Below are 15,276 nucleotides of genomic sequence, written 5' to 3' on the forward strand. Positions count from 1 at the left end.
CGAAGCTTTTGGAGTTTTCAACGCATTGCTCGTTTGGCTCCAGCGAAAACGTTGCGTGGGGTTTTTTAGTTTTCAATGATCCTGGCTGGGATTGGCAATTTCGCACTGGTCTCGATCGCAAAAACATCTCCAACTTTCAACATCATGTCAATTCTCCCATCGTTCTTTAGCATTGAATTCTCGACACACACTTTCCAAACGGAAAAACGAAGAAAAACCCGATGGATCTTGTTTCCATGTAAGAAAAGAGATCCAAAATTATAAAACTAGAAGAGAGTTTCAAAGAGTTGGCAACAACTAAGAAAGTGACCTATTGCCTTTTTGCATCAGCAAGAGAGGCCAAGCTTTTTTCACATTGAAGAACAGTCAAAAGAAGCTTCTAGCGTCCGTGTACGGCAATGTACTGGTCAAAGTCAGGTCAATGTCAATGGCGTAGTCAAAAACGTTGGTATCATGGCGCTGGTCAACGTTTCCCGGTTTTTCCTTGCACAAACTCGCATGATTCCTCAACAAGACCAACTATTCTAGTGTTATTTATGTATATATCATCCGCCACCCTTGTTCCATCTGATTTCTCAACCATTCTAATGCTATTTATTTATATGAGTCCGGCACCCTCGTTTCACCACCAATTTACAAGTTCGCCACCTTTCATTTCACTGTACAAAATAATGCGTGATCGATCGCTCCCTTGTCCAGCCAGAGCTACGCGTGGTTGGAAATATAGACCGAGTAAGCGAGCAAACCGAGGCCGAGAATGTAAGTAGTGGCGGCCGGAAGATCCACCTTGCCGCTGCTCTCGTGATCGCCGCTAGCTTGCGAGGCCGGCGAGGACGACGAGAGCTCCGCGATCATCTGCCAAGCCTTGCTCTCGCTCTCCTCGGCAGCGTCTTTGGCCTCCTCGAGCGCCGAGTCGAGCGCATCAACCTGTTCCTTGAGCTTGCCGAGCTGTTCTTCCGCCGCCGTCGCCACCGTCGTCGATCGAGCTCCCAGCTCCCTGGCTTTCATCTCCAGCGTCTTGCTCACCTCCACCGATCGCGCCTTGTCCTCAGCCAGCTCCGGCAGCAATCCAGACAGTGCTAGAACTTGCTCATGTCCCTTCTTGGCATTCTCGTGGAGGATGTGGATGGAGGCTTTGATGGCCTCCATCCCTCCGGACGCGGCCTCCTTTTGGATCTTGGCCTTGATCGCTGCGTCCCTCTCGGCTTTGACGAAGCTCAGCTCGTTCTCCAAGCTCCGGACCCTGGCGTCGAAGAGCTCTATGTTGCTCTTGAGTAGCTTCTCCTGCTTCTCCAGCCGGCCCGAGTACTCGCTGGCGGACTTGAGAGCCTTCTCCAGCCTCACGACGTCGGCCTTGAACTTGGTCTCGTCGGCCCGGCAATTGTCGATCACCATCTTCGCCTCGGTAGCTTCTTCCCTGGCTTTGATCACCGTTGCTGTGAGTTTCTTGAGCTCTTTCTTCAGCATGTCCTTGCATGCCTGGAGGCTGTGGAGTTCCATCTGCTTGACGATCTCCTGGACCTCGAAGCTCGCATCGTTCTTGGACATCCTGGCCAAGTTCCGGTTGAGCCCGTCGATCTGCTGCACCACCGAAGCCACCGTCGACTCCGCCTCGTCCGCTCGCTTGGCCGTCTCCCGCAGCTTCTTGTTGATCTCCAGCAGCTGGTTCTCCAGGAATCCCTTGTCCTCCTGGAGGTACTGCTTCTCCGACTCGAGGATGCTCTTGGCTTTCGCCAAAGATGCCATCATCGAGTCCTTAGCCCAGATCTGGATGCGTGTGTCGTCAACCTGGCTGCTTAAGTTGGAGTTCTCGTGGACGAGATCGTGAGTCTTGGCCAGGATGGTGCTCAAGTCGTCCTCGAGCTGCGAGACCTGAGCAGCGAGGCTGCTCTTGTCTTTGCACAGCACCCGGACTTCTTTCGAGAGGAACTCGTTCTCCTCCGTGAGGCTGGCGATCTTCTCCTTCTTCTCGATCGACGGGAGCTTTCTCGGGCTGGGAGTGACGACAGAGCCTCTCTTGTTGCTGCCAGTGCCTTCTCCTCCTCCGGACGAAGCGATGTTCGTGCGGTGCTGCCAAGTCTCGAAGTACTGCGTGTTCTTCGAGAGCCTCCTGTTGTAGGGAGTGAGCACTGGGTGCTCATACTTTTTCGGCGACATCTCTCGCGGGCTGAGAGTCTGGAGAGCGCTGTCGTTGCTCTCGCGACCGTTGTTTATACTCGGTCCGTTGGTAGCACTCTCGCTAGTGGTGGTGGTGGCGGCCGTGGCCGCGGCCGCGGCGTTGTGATCACTACTGTCTGATGGAAGTGAAGCTCCTCCGCCTCCTCCTCCTCCTCCTCCTCCTCCTCCTCCTCCTCCTCCCCCGGGATCTAGCATTGTTCCTTCCATCGCAGCATCACCCTGGGGCATGATCCTGTCCAAAGGAAGAAAAAATGCTTGAACTGGAGATCTACACAGCTAGAATCGCAGAGCAAAGAGAGCGATAGAGAGATTTCTTTCTAGAACAATCACTGGCTAAAGAAAGAGGAGAAATAATGCCCGGAAAAAAGCGGGAGCTAAGAACCCTAAAATCGCACTCCAGCACTCACCAGATCGCCTAGTCGTGGCCGAAAGAGCTGAGTCTACCTCCTCCCGCGCTCCCGCGCTCCGCAAACACGTCATCCAACGGACACCATGGCGAAGGGACGCCAACTGGCCTCCCTTTAGGGCATTCCCGTACTCATGCGAGTTTATTTAGGGTTAGTGTTTGCCATATACGTACAGCATTAAATTTATGTTATGTTAAGTGCTATCATTCATTTGGCTGAAGCATGAGACTGGTGGAAACGTACCTTTTCCTCTGCTTCATTGAATCAATGACAGCACAGCCCTTTGGAAGTATGGTCTGGCTGTGCCAACATCAAGATGGAATCCAATGCTAGAACATTGTTAACCATGATGTTGCTGGAGAAAGTGAGTGGGTTGTAGCTTCTCAACCTTTGATATTTCCAGAAATAGTACAGAATTGTTAGAAACATCCCATACATATGCTTTGGAAGTTCTTGCTCTCTAACCTGTCAGAACCTCCAACCTTGAGGTCCTCAGCTCTCTTCCCATTGACATCAACAGGACATGAGTTCTAGCATGTTTGAAGCGCTGTGCACCTGGAAAATCTTGAAGATAGCATTGGCATCCTTGTGGCTGAATGAACATCTGAATAGATATTTCTTACTCACTGCAAACTGTGGAAAAAAGTTATGTAGATGTTTGTTTTGATTTTTAGATCCTTGCAAACTTAATTTTTCTCCACTATATATATGGTTTGTTTACAACAGCATATAGATAGATAACAACTTGCATGGTACTTTTGGAGGACTGAGTGCTTGCAAGATTACTTCATCAAGAGAACAAGAAAGAGTGAACATTGCATCCATGCTTCATAGTTGGGCACATATGGACTTCATAAAATCTAATGCATGTATTTCTTTTATAAATTATTGCATTCCATGTGTGTTTTTTCCCTATATATTTCTAACACAAGTGTTTAATTATTTAATATCGTATTCTAATAATAAGCCATTACTTAATATAGCCCTACTTTGTTCCAGCTGTATTTTATATATTAAAGAATTATAAACTTTGCCATGAAGCTATATCAAATTTCTATTTGAAGACAAGTGTCAACATAATATTAAGAAAATGTAAAGAGAACTAACAATTAGTTATAGTATAAAAGAAGGATGTTTTGATTCATAACACAATCTGAAATTTTTTCTTGATTAAATATGGCTTACAGTTATATTTTATTCTTTGCATTTATAAGTTTAATTCTAGCTGTAGAAGCAAGACTTAAAACATGTGGTGAATCTTGTTCAAGTCATAATGAGTGTAAAGGGGATATTGCTTGTTTTGATGGCATTTGTAAAGATGATCCTGATATGGATACAAATTTATGTCCTGGTAACAATGGTGGTGGTGGTAGTGGGCATGTTGGTGGTGGTGCTGGTGGTGGCACTGGTGGCAGGGGCATTGGTGGGGGTGTTGGCGGGGGTACTGGTGATGGGCATTGCTGCTCAGATCCAAATAGAGATGTTTGTTGGGATCTCTCTCTTGCACTTCCAAGCCACCAGGCCTCCTTGGTTGTGCTGGTTTTCCAGCAATGGATTTGGAAGAGGTTGATGTTGACAAACAGCTTGCTGTGATGCAAGAGAAGGCCATTCAAGCTTTGAGGGTGGTGGCACTGGTGGTGGGGGCATTGGTGGGGGTGTTGGTGGTGGAACTAGTGGTGGTGGTGGCAGGGATGCTGGTGGTGGTGGTGGGGGTGGTGCTGGGCTTCTTGGAGGAGACATACGTGGTCTTCATAGAAAGTTTTAAGTTAAAAAAATAATTAATTTAAAATAAAAATGATTAATAAAGGGTCAAAATTTGATCAAAGTTTTAATAGTAAAAAGTTTTACTTTATAATTCTCAGTTTGTATGGCCCATTCTATGTCAAAAAAAGAGGTTAAAAGTTTGTATCAACCTTACTAACCTCTTATACAAGGGAGAGGGAAAGAGTTAAATTATTCCAGCTTGCTCAAGAAAGATTTTTTTATCATTCTTTCTTGAGCAAAGTGGAATAAGATTGTTTTATGAACCTGAATCTAAAATTAAACACATTATTGAAACTCAAAGTTAAAGCTAAGTCTAAGGTTATAAATGTATTCTCAAATGTTTGATTTTCTTTTTTGTTGCTCATTAATTATTATATTGAATTTCTTCATAGAAAATTTTAAGTTAAAAAAAGAATTAATCTAAGATAAAAATGATTAATTAATAAAGGATCAAAACAATCTACTTTATAATTCTTTGTGTGTATGTTAGGAAAATGGCCAAGCTTTAAAGTTCATGTTATCCAAGGAAAGGGGGTTCATTTATTAATCAAAGTGCTTACATTTCCATATTTAGATTTGTGTAATGAGCAAGTTAAGCTTAGTACACCACATATGTCTCCTCCAAGAAGCCCCACCCCCACCACCACTACCAGCATCCTTGCCACCACCACCACCAGTGCCAGTGAATGTGCCTTAAAATCTAATATATAAAATACAGCTGGATAAACACCAAATGGCTCATTATTAGAATATAATATTAGAAATATAAAGCCTTTAGCTTAAGCATGTAATCTATCTATATTACATGGCATAATGTCATGCATGGTCTACCCAAAGATGGATCACTTTAGCCCTACCAGTCCATGGAGTGCAGTGAGAGCAATGAAAGTGAGATGGTCTCTAGCGATCCACAACAAGGGAGAAGGAGGAGAAGAAGGAGCAGCTATGAGAGATTAATGCGGACAAGCACAGCTACTGCCACAGTGTCTACTGGTTCCATGGCAATGTGTATCATACAAGAACTAAGTTCTTTCTCATTACCAGTTTCTTGGAAGGTGAGTGATAAAGAATTTTTCTTATCATCCCTTCCTCATGCATGGTGGTATTGACCGATGGTGCAAATTGATCCCAGGAATGGAGATGCAATCTTCTTTAGATCAATGCCTATGTTTGTTACCCTTTATTTTATAACTTTTAAAGTACACCTGACCACCAACGGCCAGATGTTTTGAAAAATACTTAAAATTTATCTTCTTGTCGCAGAGCTTTGCCTAATCCAGTTGATAGATTCGTGGCGGCGGCGAGGAAGGCGCTGATGAGCTGAGCGCCAAGCGAACAGGGTTCTGGAACATCGCTTCTAGGGTTTCATCGTCCGGCTTTGCTAGATGAGGAGCTGGGCCTTTTGCGCGATCGTCGTCCTGTTCCTACATTCCGTGCAAGCATTGTCTTCGGATGGTTAGAGCTCTCTTCTCTGGGTCCTTCTTGTTCTCGTTCTCTCACTATCTATCTATCTACCTATCTATCTTCGTTTAACTGGATTCTTCTTATTCGCACTCTCCTCTCCTATCACAGGGATTGCATTGCTCGCATTTAAAGAGGGCATACAAGAAGCGCAGTTTCTTCTCGGCGATTGGAGACGAAGCGATGCGACGCCGTGCAACTGGACTGGAGTCGAGTGTAATGGAGAAACTGGGCGCGTAGAGACTTTGTAAGTCTTGTCCCTTCCTTTGATCGCTAAATGAGCGTTTACTCTCGGCTAGAAACCTTCCTCGATTCCATCTGGTGGGAGTGATTTCTCCGGAGATTGGAAAGCTCAGCAAACTGCGAAGGCTGTAAGTTTTTCGTTTGTTCTTTCCAGACAAAAATATAGAACGTCTTTGAATGAACAGGGGATTGCATAACAACATGATCTCCGGTAAAATACCTCCGAGCCTTGGCAACTGCAGCGATCTACGGGCAGTGTAAGCTTAGCAGTTTTTTCTAGGGTTTCTGGAAGTAAGATTTCGTTGTACAGATACCTGCGAGACAATCTTCTAAGTGGCTCGTTGCCTGCGGAACTGGGGAGGCTTAAGAACCTGAAAGTGTTGTAAGTTTCTTGCTGACTTTGTTCTCTCATGCCTCTGGTTTTCACGAAACCAGGCTTGCTGCAGCGACGTGTCGGAGAACTCGCTCACTGGACCAATTCCAGCTTCCATGGAAAGACTAAACGATCTTGTGTTCTTGTAAGTTTTCCCAAAGAAAGAAACACGATTGTGTTAATCCGTCTGTCTCGAGTCTCGCAGAAACGTTTCCAACAATTTTCTTACTGGGAGCGTCACTGGTCTTGCAAAGTTTTCAAACAGATCGTAAGTTTGTGTTTTCATCTAGATTTGGCTCTTACATTATCTCTCCAGTTTTTTCGGTAATCCCGGGCTGTGTGGACAGCAGCTCAACAAGAGCTGTGAAGTTGGAAAATCGGTCAATGGTATGTCATCTCTAGATTTTATTTTTTTTAAGTTCGAACATGAAATACAGGTTCTAAGATGTCAAAACTTTCGAGAAATCTGCTGATAAGTGCACTTGGAACTGTGACCGCATCGCTGCTCTTTGCGCTAGTGTGCTTCTGGGGATTTCTTTTCTACAACAAATTCAACGCAACAAAGGCCTGCATTCCTCAGCAGCCGGAACCATCCGCAGGTCAGCTCCAGTTTCTTCTTCTCGTAACACCTGGACTCACAAACTAATATAACAGCAAAGCTCGTTTTGTTCCATGGAGGGCTACCCTATACACTGAAAGAAGTCATCACCAAGATCGAGCGGCTGGATTACAAAGACATAATCGGAGCTGGCGGTTTCGGAACGGTGTACAAGCTCTGCATGGACGAAGACTGCGTGTTTGCGGTGAAAAAAGTTGGAAGATCCAGCGACGGTTCCATCTCCGAGAAGCGTCTGGAGAAAGAGCTCGACGTCCTGGGGAGCATCCAACACCGCAACCTCGTCTCGCTAAAAGGCTACTGCAACGCACCGACAGCAAGACTCCTTATAACCGATTTCATGCCCCTCGGAAGCCTGGACGAGCACCTCCATGGTAATATCATCTTCTTCTCTTTTCCGTTTTCTTGTTTCGAGCATCTTTCACGAAAACTTTTGCGTCGTTTCCTGGCAGAGAGACACGCAAAGGATTCTCTGATGACATGGGAAGCTCGTCTTAACATAGCAATTGGCACTGCCAGAGGCCTGGGCCATCTGCACCACCGCTGTGTGCCTCCAATAATCCACCGCGACATTAAGTCGAGCAACGTACTCCTGGATAGGAATCTGGAGGCTTGTGTGTCCGACTTTGGGCTGGCCAAGCTTCTCGAGGAGAACGATTCCCAGGTGACAACAATCGTGGCCGGGACATTTGGCTATCTCGCACCAGGTACAAATAGTTTTTTGTTTCAAGCTCTTCTCTTTCGTTTTTTTTCTTTTTTCTCATGCTCGAGAGATTGTTTTTGTGTTTTCAAAGAGTACATGCAGTCCGGAAGAGCCACCGAGAAGTCGGACGTCTACAGCTATGGCGTTGTGCTGCTGGAGCTTCTCAGCGGGAAGAGGCCAACGGACGTTTGCTTCACTGCCAAAGGACTCAACATTGTTGGCTGGGTACGTAAAAGGAAGTTTTTTTTTTTCATATTTTCATACTCAAAGAGTGTTTTTTTTTTTTTTCTGTCTAGGCGAGTGCGATGATGCTTCAGAACAGGTGCCTGGAGATCTTTGATCCACACTGCCGAGGAGCTCAACTCGAAAGCATGGAAGCTGTGCTGGAGGTGGCGGCGATGTGCATCCATCCCCGGCCCGAGTGCCGTCCAAGCATGGCCACCGTCGTGGAAATCCTCCAAGAACATCACCACTCTCTTTGCTCCAGCACCGAAGAGGATGGATCCTGCGCTTCAGAGTTTTCGCTCAAGCTGTGAGAAGTCGCCATTCTTTCAAAGGTAACCTTCCAGATGATTGTAACTTTAAGAACAAAGTGTTCCACAGTTCTTGGAGAACTTCCAAAGTTCTTGGAGACGGAGATATGAGAGTAACATTAACTTTTATTTACTCTTGTTTATAAAAAAAGAAAAACACGAAACGAAACGAAAAAACGATAACTCCCACGGAAATCTCTTTGTTCTTTTGGTTCTCCACAAATTTACAGACCATTTTCCCCACAAAGCTTTGGTCGGCTTGCTTGCCTGCTTGCTGCTATATACAAAAATCAAAGAAATCGTCGTCACGATTCATCCATCTCGCGTGAGGTCGCCCGTTCTAGAAAAGAACGAAACGAAACGAGGAAGAAAACTTTAGAAGAGTGATACTCAAAAGACTCCACCTCTTTTCCTCGCTTTCCCCGTCTTTCTTGCTCTCTACTTTTCTCACTTCCTGGCCTGCTGTGCCTGTAAGATCAAACTCTTCCACCTGTTTTGCTTGCCTGCCATGAACGAACGAAAACTGGTAAGAACCCAAGCTCCGCTCGATCGATCAAACTCACTCCACTTCAAACCGGAGAACACTCGATCTGCGGCTTCTTGGCCGACATCCTCTTCAAAAACTCGTAAGTGGTGATCATCGTGGTGGCGGACATGGACATGCTCGCCCACCTCGGCCCCAGCCCCCGGTAGCAAGCCCGCCACCCTCCCTCCATCACCAGCACCCTCAAAGTCTGCGAGATCGATGGCGGCGGCCTCCGGTCGCTCTCCAGCACCTGGATCCTCGTCTTCACGGTATCCAGCGGCGTCGTCACCAGTGCCGCGGCCCCTCCAGCGGCGGCGGCGCTGATCCCCTGGACGCAAACCACCGCGGCAGAGGTCGGCTCGGCGGCGCCACCGAGATAGCCGAGATGGCTCCAGATGGAGCGCTGCGTGACGCAGTAAGACGCCCACCACACCGCGTTGGAGGGAGCGTAAGTGAGCACCGACATTCCAAAGCCCCTGTAGAGACCCTTCACGCCATCGCTCTTGAGGATCTTGCGGAAGGCGTCGAAGCCACCCCGGTAGCGAGGGAACTCTTCCTTGCCTCCACCACCTCCACTACCACCACCACCATTTCTTCCACCTTGGACCATGAGTCTCTGGCTGATCACGTCCACCGGAGTCCAGACCAGCTGCGCCGCCACCGCCGCGCTCACCCCCCCGGCGGCGTTGGCCATGGCGGCGGCGATGGGCTCCGAGAAGCCCAACTGGAGAGCTCCTCCGGCGACGTTGCTCTTGGTGATCTCCAGGGCGCTCATGTAGAGGGCGCGAGCGGGGATGGTGCCGAGGAGGGAGGTGCCAAAGCCGCGGTAGAATCCCCGGATGCCGTCGTGCTTGAGAATGCCGCGGGCGATGGATGTAGATGAGCTCCTCTCTGGGAAGACTTGCTGTCGCGTTTTGATGACGACGATCGGGTAGAGCATGGCGGAGACCCCCGAAAAGAGGCCGGCGCCCAGCATGAAGAACTTGGTCTTGTCTAGCATGTACCAGTCGACGTCGGCTGGGAGCCGGAGCTCCGTGTCGTGAGAATGTGAGGTTCTCAAGCTCATTGTCCCTCAAGAAGATCTCACTCCCAACTCTCCAAAAGGAAAAAACACCACCCGAAACGAAAATCCTCTTCCTCTCACGGATACCCCACTGGAAATTTCTACTCTCTCACCTCTAGCTCTTGGAAATTCTCTACGATGGGAGATCCTAGTCCCTCTTAAGACAAAATTGGGGAAGAAGCGTGATTGAAAGGAGAAAGAACGAAATTTCAAGCAAGGGATCAGGGAAGCAGTGAGTGAGAAGGCACGGAAAGAAAAAAGAAGAGAAAGCCACTCCAGAAAAACCCCCGGAGCGATTCCTCTCAACCCCCGACTTGCCTGGACGATTTCCTGCGGCCGCTGAGCTGCATTAAGAGGCTCATTACCCCGCCGCAGATCGACGCCATGGCCTCTCAAATCCGAGAGGCTATGCTGCGCTTGCTCGCCGCGATCAGTAACCCTAAAATCGCCTCTCGCTAGCCCTAAAATCCGCTTTACCATTTTATCTAGACAATGAGCAAGCCCTAACTGCCGCGTGGCGGGATCCGACGGCGGGGATGCTCACACCTGTAGGAGATAATGACACGAAGGATTTTTATTGGCGGGAAGTTTGGGTCCGTACGGAGAGAGGATATTCCCTCCGTACGGAGGGCTGGGTTTTAGGGCAACAGTGATCATGGCTGTTCTCTTTCCGGGGATCATGGGAAGGAAACATCTCTCTAGCTGAGCTTCGCGCGAGGGAGGGAGCGAGAGGATGATTGTGGAGAAGCCGGAATGGCTCCGTCACGAGGGCCTCCAGATCTTCTCGGTGGATTTCCAGCCCAGCGGGCAGCGATGCGCCACAGCCGGGGGCGATCACAAGGTATGTGTATCTTTTACGCAATCTCCACGCCCAATCCAGCTCTAGCGGCGCCGAATTCCTCAATCGGGCTTGTTGGGTTGGCTGGAAATCCCGGCAATCGATTTGGGTGCCGCGTGGATTGCGAGCCCAGCTCCCGGATTGTGGAGAGTTTGCTAGTGTTCTTGGCGTTCTAGCTCCCTCTCCCTCTTGAGGAAAAAACGCTCTAAATCACTGGCAATGTAGGTGAGGATCTGGAACACGCGGCCGCTGATGAAGGAAGGCGAGGCTGATCGAGGCGGTGAGAAGCTGCTGGCGACGCTGTGCGATCACTTTGGATCGGTGAATTGCGTGCGGTGGTCGAAATCGGGGCTCTACGTCGCGTCCGGCTCGGATGGAAGCCTGGTTTTGATCCACGAGAAGCGCCACGGCACTGGCACGGTGGAGTTTGGAAGTGGAGAGCCCGCCAACGTCGAGAACTGGAAAGTTTGTGCGTCGCTCCGGGGCCACACTGCCGATGTGGTAAGCCTTTCTTCTTTTGCGCATCCTAACGTTGATACTAGATTACTATTTCTTGTTTGTTCTTTCGCCTCTCTCGCCGGATCTTTGTTTCTTCTTTTCTATTCCACCTCGTTTCTCGAGTTCGATCGATCTTCTCGTCTCTTTTCTCCGCTCTAGTGATTTTTTTTGTTTTTGCTTTTTTATGTTCATTATCAGTCAACCTTTGTTTAGTTTATCTTTCAATAGTTCTCTTTCGGTCTTCTTTTACGTCTTTCATCGAGGGATCCTTATCCAAGTTTCGTCTGATTTGGGAGAAGATTAAGTTCTCTCGCCTCATTCTTTTTTTTCCTCCTCTCATCTTTGCTTTCTCGAACTCGATCTTCGTGCTAGCTTTCTAGAGTTTCCTTCTCTTTCTTGGCAATGGCTTAAGCTCATCCCCTTTGCTTTCATTTTTCTTTGTTTTTTCTTTTCCTTTCTTTCCCTCGAGAAGGGTGATCGACTGTGCCATCAAAGAGTGATTTTTTTCTCTCCATCTTTGCCTTTTCGAGCTTCGCTCTTCTTAGCTCTCTGGAGCTTTGACACTTCTTTCTCTCTCGTGGCAATGTCCCTTTGCTCTCGTTTTCTGTTCTTATCTTTTCCTCGACAAACGTGATATGCTGTGTCATCAAAAGTAGTTTTTTTTCTTCCTCTCGCATGATTTTTTTTTGTATTTTTTATTTCTGGTGATGGAGATGGAACTAATTGTGTCCTTAAAGTAGGTGGATCTTGCTTGGTCACCAGACGACTCGATGCTCGCGACGTGTAGCCTGGACAACACCGTTCGCATCTGGAAAATGCCTGGGGGATCCTCGGTCGCCGTTCTAACTGGACACAGCAGCCTTGTCAAGGGCGTCGCGTGGGATCCAATCGGCTCTTTCCTCGCTAGCCAGTCGGACGATAAGACGGTCATGATCTGGCAAACCAGCGACTGGGCTGCGGTCCATCGAGCCGAGGGCCCATGGAGAAAATCCGTAAGTTCGAAGTTTTTGTCGAGTTCTTCTTCTGGAGTTGACATTTTCTGATCTTGTGTCAAGGTTGGCTCGACGTTTTTCAGGCGTCTCTCGTGGTCACCTTGTGGCCACTTCATAATCACCACCCACGGATACGAGAACCCGAGCCACACTGCGCAAGTTTTGGAGCGAGGGGACTGGAGTGGAACTTTCAACTTCGTCGGGCACAACGCTCCCGTGGTGGCTGTCCGCTTCAACCATTCCATGTTTCGCAAGCAGCCGCTGCCGCCTCCGGAAAACAACGGAGAAGAGGAGCTGCTGCAAATGGATCCGAAGAAAGTCCCCAAGGAGATGGTTCCTTACAACGTTGTGGCCATGGGAAGCCAGGACAGGAACATCACCGTGTGGACGACGGCGAATCCCCGCCCAGTTTTCGTCGGGAAGCATTTCTTTACGCAGAGCGTGGTGGATCTCAGCTGGTCAGTTGATGATCTTTAGTATCAACTTTAATGGTTTCTTTTTGTTCTTCCTTCAGGAGTCCGGATGGATATTCGTTGTTTTGCTGCTCGCTCGACGGGACTGTGGCCAGCTTCCACTTTGAAGCCAAGGAACTCGGACACATAGTTTCGGAGAAAGAGATGGAGGAGTTTAGGAGGAACCGGTACGGCGATTCGCGGTCTCGACAGGAGTCTCTCGCGGAGAGCCCCGCGCAGCTTTTCATCGAAGCCACTGCCGCGGCAAAGAAAGTTGGCAACTCTACCACCATCGTCAGCAACGGTAACACCACGAGCAACGTTAGCAACACCACGGTAGTGACACAGACTAACAAGCAAGTAGCGAGCACGACTTTGAGGGCTCAAGAGCACGAGGAGGCCGGGACGACAACAACAGTAACAACACCGAAGAATGGAACTTTGGAGAAAGATCAGGCAGCGGCAGTAGCAGTAGCGGCAGCTCCTCTTCCTCCACCACCGGCGAAGCAAACTCCAGTGAAGCAACGAGAGTATAGGCAGCAGGATGGGCGGAGGAGGATAATCCCCGAGGCTTTACACACCGAGGACGATGGTGGTCGAAAGGACCGAGAGAGCAGCGCCGAGAAGCGAAAGCTCTCGCCGGTTGACGCCTCCAAGTCGGAGGCTCCCTCGAAGAGATTGCTGGGAAGCGGCGGCAGTGGCGGTGGTGGCGGAGGTGGCGGTGTTCGTGAGCGGAATGGCTCCGGCGCGAGCAAAGCCATCGAAGTTTCAAGCATGGAGAGGTCACTGGGATTGAGTAGCACCACCAACACGACGGTGGCGATCAACGTGACTCAAGCGTCGCAACTTCGAGGCCCGGATGGTGTCCTCTCGGTCCAAGTGAGGATATCGGACGAGGAGAGCTTGGACGGTCCGGCAGTAGCTCCCATTTGCTTGGAGGCAAAGCCGGTGAGAGTCCAGGACGCGGCCGCCGGGAGGGGCGAGACTGGAGAGACCGACTTGGTGTGCTCGCAAGGTGGAGAGATCCGGTGGAGAGATAGATTTGCGGGCAAAGTCACAGCTCTCACTGGGAACACTAACTTTTGGGCCGTCGGCTGCGAGGATGGATCACTCCAAGTAAGCTTTCTATTCTTCTCTTATGTGTTTTGTATGGTCGAAGCTCGCAAGTTTTTTTCTTTCTTTGTTCTCTTTGTTTAGATTTCTTTTTTAAAATTTTTTTTTATTTCAGTTATTTTTGCTGGTTCGTTTTTGTTTGTTTGTTGTTTTTTCTTTTCTTTTCTCTTTCTCTTTTCTTTTTTATTTATTATATTGATGCTTTTGCATTTCAGGTGTATACAATGGCTGGAAGACGAGCACTTCCAAGCATGGTAGTAGGCTCCGCCGCGGCGTTTATGGATTGTACGCGGGGCTGGGAGCTACTTTTGCTAACTCGAGGTGGAACCATGCACGTATGGGACCTCCGGCAATCACAATGTCTTCTTAACGAGTCTCTTCTCCCGCTCACCTTGAGCTCCTCGGCTACTTCTTCCGCGAAAGAAAGTGGTAAATCTTCTTTATGGTCTTTTTTCGTCAGACACTTAAAGTTTTTCTTTTTTCTTTCTCTTTCTTATAGGTGTGATGAGAATAATCTCGGCGAGGTTCTCGGAAGCTGGTGCTCCATTGGTCGTTCTTGCCAATGGTCACGCGTTTTTGTTTCACACAAAAATGAGGAGCTGGCTGAGAATAGCGGACGATTTCTTCCCTTCTTCGAGCTTCGTTAGCACTTGGCCACCCTCGGGCGATGGCGAGCTCGCGGGGCTTCAAAAAGGAGCGGCCACTCTTGGCAAGACAAACTTTAGCTGGAACAGGTTTGTTTTAGTTTCTATCACTGTTTTTCCGCGGCTAGAACTTTGAAGAATTTCCAGGACTCTAATCAATGAGAAGTACCAGACGAGAGCTCACCTCGAAGATCAACTAGCAGCAGCCCTGGCACTGAAATCCGCAGAAGAATACAAGCGCCATTTGATCTCCTACACGAGGTTTTTGACACGGTAAGAGTTCTTCGTGGCTTTAGAGTGATCAAAACCAAACTCTGTTTGAAACAGGGAAGCTGATGAAGTAAGATTGAGAGAACTTTGCGAGGATCTCTTGGGTCCTCTCTTTGTTCCAGACAGCGAGCCTTGTTACGACTCTCAGCCAACGACGAGTACATGGGAATCTTATGTTCTGGTAACCAAGAACACTTCCAATACATTTGGTTTTAACTCTTGGTATTGTTTTGAAGGGAATGAAGAAACGAGAGCTTTTGAAGAATGAGGTGCTGCCTGCAATGGCTTCCAATAGAGCTGTGCAACGTCTACTGAATGAATTCTTAGATATGTTGTCTGAGTATGAAGACACTCAGTAATGATAAATTTTTTGGCTGGTTTTTAGATTTTTCCACTTTTGCATTGCTATTGGAGGGCGATTATGTTCAGATAATGTGATTGTGAGGGTGATTACTATAACATGTTTTTGTGGTCTTTTGGTGCCCGAGATTTTTCCAGTTTAACTTCGTTTCTGGTTCAAAGATCCCTCTGGCCGCCAGTTGCGCCATGAAAATTAATCCTTATGAATGCTATCGAAGATGCCATGTCAATCAGCTTTATGA

At 48.3% G+C, this 15,276-nt stretch overlaps 4 protein-coding genes across 6 annotated transcripts; 2 read left to right on the forward strand and 2 right to left on the reverse strand.

Moving 5' to 3' along the window:
• Nucleotides 1-588: 588 nt before the first annotated feature.
• Nucleotides 589-2,658, reverse strand: LOC9659249 (myosin-2 heavy chain, non muscle). The gene is made up of 2 exons (XM_024683756.1): nt 2,586-2,658; nt 589-2,294 (listed from the first exon to the last, which is right to left on the reverse strand). The coding sequence occupies exons 1-2, from the start codon at nt 2,656-2,658 to the stop codon at nt 706-708; spliced, it is 1,662 nt and encodes a 553-aa protein (XP_024539524.1). The 3' UTR covers nt 589-705.
• Nucleotides 2,659-5,643: 2,985 nt separating this feature from the next.
• Nucleotides 5,644-8,442, forward strand: LOC9659250 (LRR receptor-like serine/threonine-protein kinase FEI 1). The gene is made up of 13 exons (XM_024683762.1): nt 5,644-5,804; nt 5,922-6,057; nt 6,110-6,181; nt 6,239-6,310; nt 6,364-6,435; nt 6,500-6,571; nt 6,632-6,694; nt 6,743-6,813; nt 6,864-7,025; nt 7,081-7,416; nt 7,495-7,749; nt 7,837-7,970; nt 8,042-8,442. The coding sequence occupies exons 1-13, from the start codon at nt 5,735-5,737 to the stop codon at nt 8,279-8,281; spliced, it is 1,755 nt and encodes a 584-aa protein (XP_024539530.1). The 5' UTR covers nt 5,644-5,734; the 3' UTR covers nt 8,282-8,442.
• Nucleotides 8,433-10,311, reverse strand: LOC9658693 (solute carrier family 25 member 44). Of its 2 annotated transcripts, none has more exons than XR_002993375.1 (2): nt 8,683-10,311; nt 8,433-8,618 (listed from the first exon to the last, which is right to left on the reverse strand). XR_002993375.1 is itself a non-coding variant. In XM_002978811.2 (2 exons), the coding sequence occupies exon 1, from the start codon at nt 9,868-9,870 to the stop codon at nt 8,848-8,850; it is 1,023 nt and encodes a 340-aa protein (XP_002978857.1). In that variant the 5' UTR covers nt 9,871-10,311; the 3' UTR covers nt 8,433-8,781; nt 8,842-8,847. The 2 variants fall into 2 exon arrangements, 1 of the variants encoding a protein (XP_002978857.1); XM_002978811.2 differs by having other exon boundaries at nt 8,433-8,781; nt 8,842-10,311.
• A 193-nt stretch (nt 10,312-10,504) lies between these two features.
• On the forward strand, nt 10,505-15,066 carry LOC9659251 (protein HIRA). Of its 2 annotated transcripts, XM_024683784.1 has the most exons (10): nt 10,505-10,708; nt 10,931-11,206; nt 11,944-12,195; nt 12,259-12,653; nt 12,710-13,763; nt 13,976-14,189; nt 14,260-14,494; nt 14,552-14,677; nt 14,732-14,855; nt 14,911-15,066. In XM_024683784.1, exons 1-10 carry the CDS (start codon nt 10,601-10,603, stop codon nt 15,031-15,033), a joined length of 2,907 nt encoding a protein of 968 aa, XP_024539552.1. In that variant the 5' UTR covers nt 10,505-10,600; the 3' UTR covers nt 15,034-15,066. The 2 variants fall into 2 exon arrangements, with proteins under 2 accessions (XP_024539552.1, XP_024539553.1); XM_024683785.1 differs by lacking the exon at nt 10,505-10,708 and having other exon boundaries at nt 11,141-11,206; nt 11,941-12,195.
• The last annotated feature ends 210 nt before the right edge of the window (nt 15,067-15,276 follow it).

Source organism: Selaginella moellendorffii, unplaced genomic scaffold (assembly GCF_000143415.4).
Source record: "Selaginella moellendorffii unplaced genomic scaffold, v1.0 SELMOscaffold_38, whole genome shotgun sequence".
Lineage (NCBI taxonomy): Eukaryota > Viridiplantae > Streptophyta > Lycopodiopsida > Selaginellales > Selaginellaceae > Selaginella > Selaginella moellendorffii.

Coding starts and splice junctions, on each gene's coding strand:
- LOC9659249 (XM_024683756.1), bottom strand. CDS start 2,658: ATGACGTGTTTGCGGAGCGCGGGAGCGCGGGAGGAGGTAGACTCAGCT. Junction 2,295..2,585: donor GGCCACGACTAGGCGATCTG/GTGAGTGCTGGA, acceptor CACTTCCATCAG/ACAGTAGTGATCACAACGCC.
- LOC9659250 (XM_024683762.1), top strand. CDS start 5,735: ATGAGGAGCTGGGCCTTTTGCGCGATCGTCGTCCTGTTCCTACATTCC. Junction 5,805..5,921: donor GCAAGCATTGTCTTCGGATG/GTTAGAGCTCTC, acceptor CTCCTATCACAG/GGATTGCATTGCTCGCATTT. Junction 6,695..6,742: donor GCAAAGTTTTCAAACAGATC/GTAAGTTTGTGT, acceptor TTATCTCTCCAG/TTTTTTCGGTAATCCCGGGC.
- LOC9658693 (XM_002978811.2), bottom strand. CDS start 9,870: ATGAGCTTGAGAACCTCACATTCTCACGACACGGAGCTCCGGCTCCCA.
- LOC9659251 (XM_024683784.1), top strand. CDS start 10,601: ATGATTGTGGAGAAGCCGGAATGGCTCCGTCACGAGGGCCTCCAGATC. Junction 12,654..12,709: donor AGCGTGGTGGATCTCAGCTG/GTCAGTTGATGA, acceptor TTCTTCCTTCAG/GAGTCCGGATGGATATTCGT. Junction 14,856..14,910: donor CATGGGAATCTTATGTTCTG/GTAACCAAGAAC, acceptor ATTGTTTTGAAG/GGAATGAAGAAACGAGAGCT.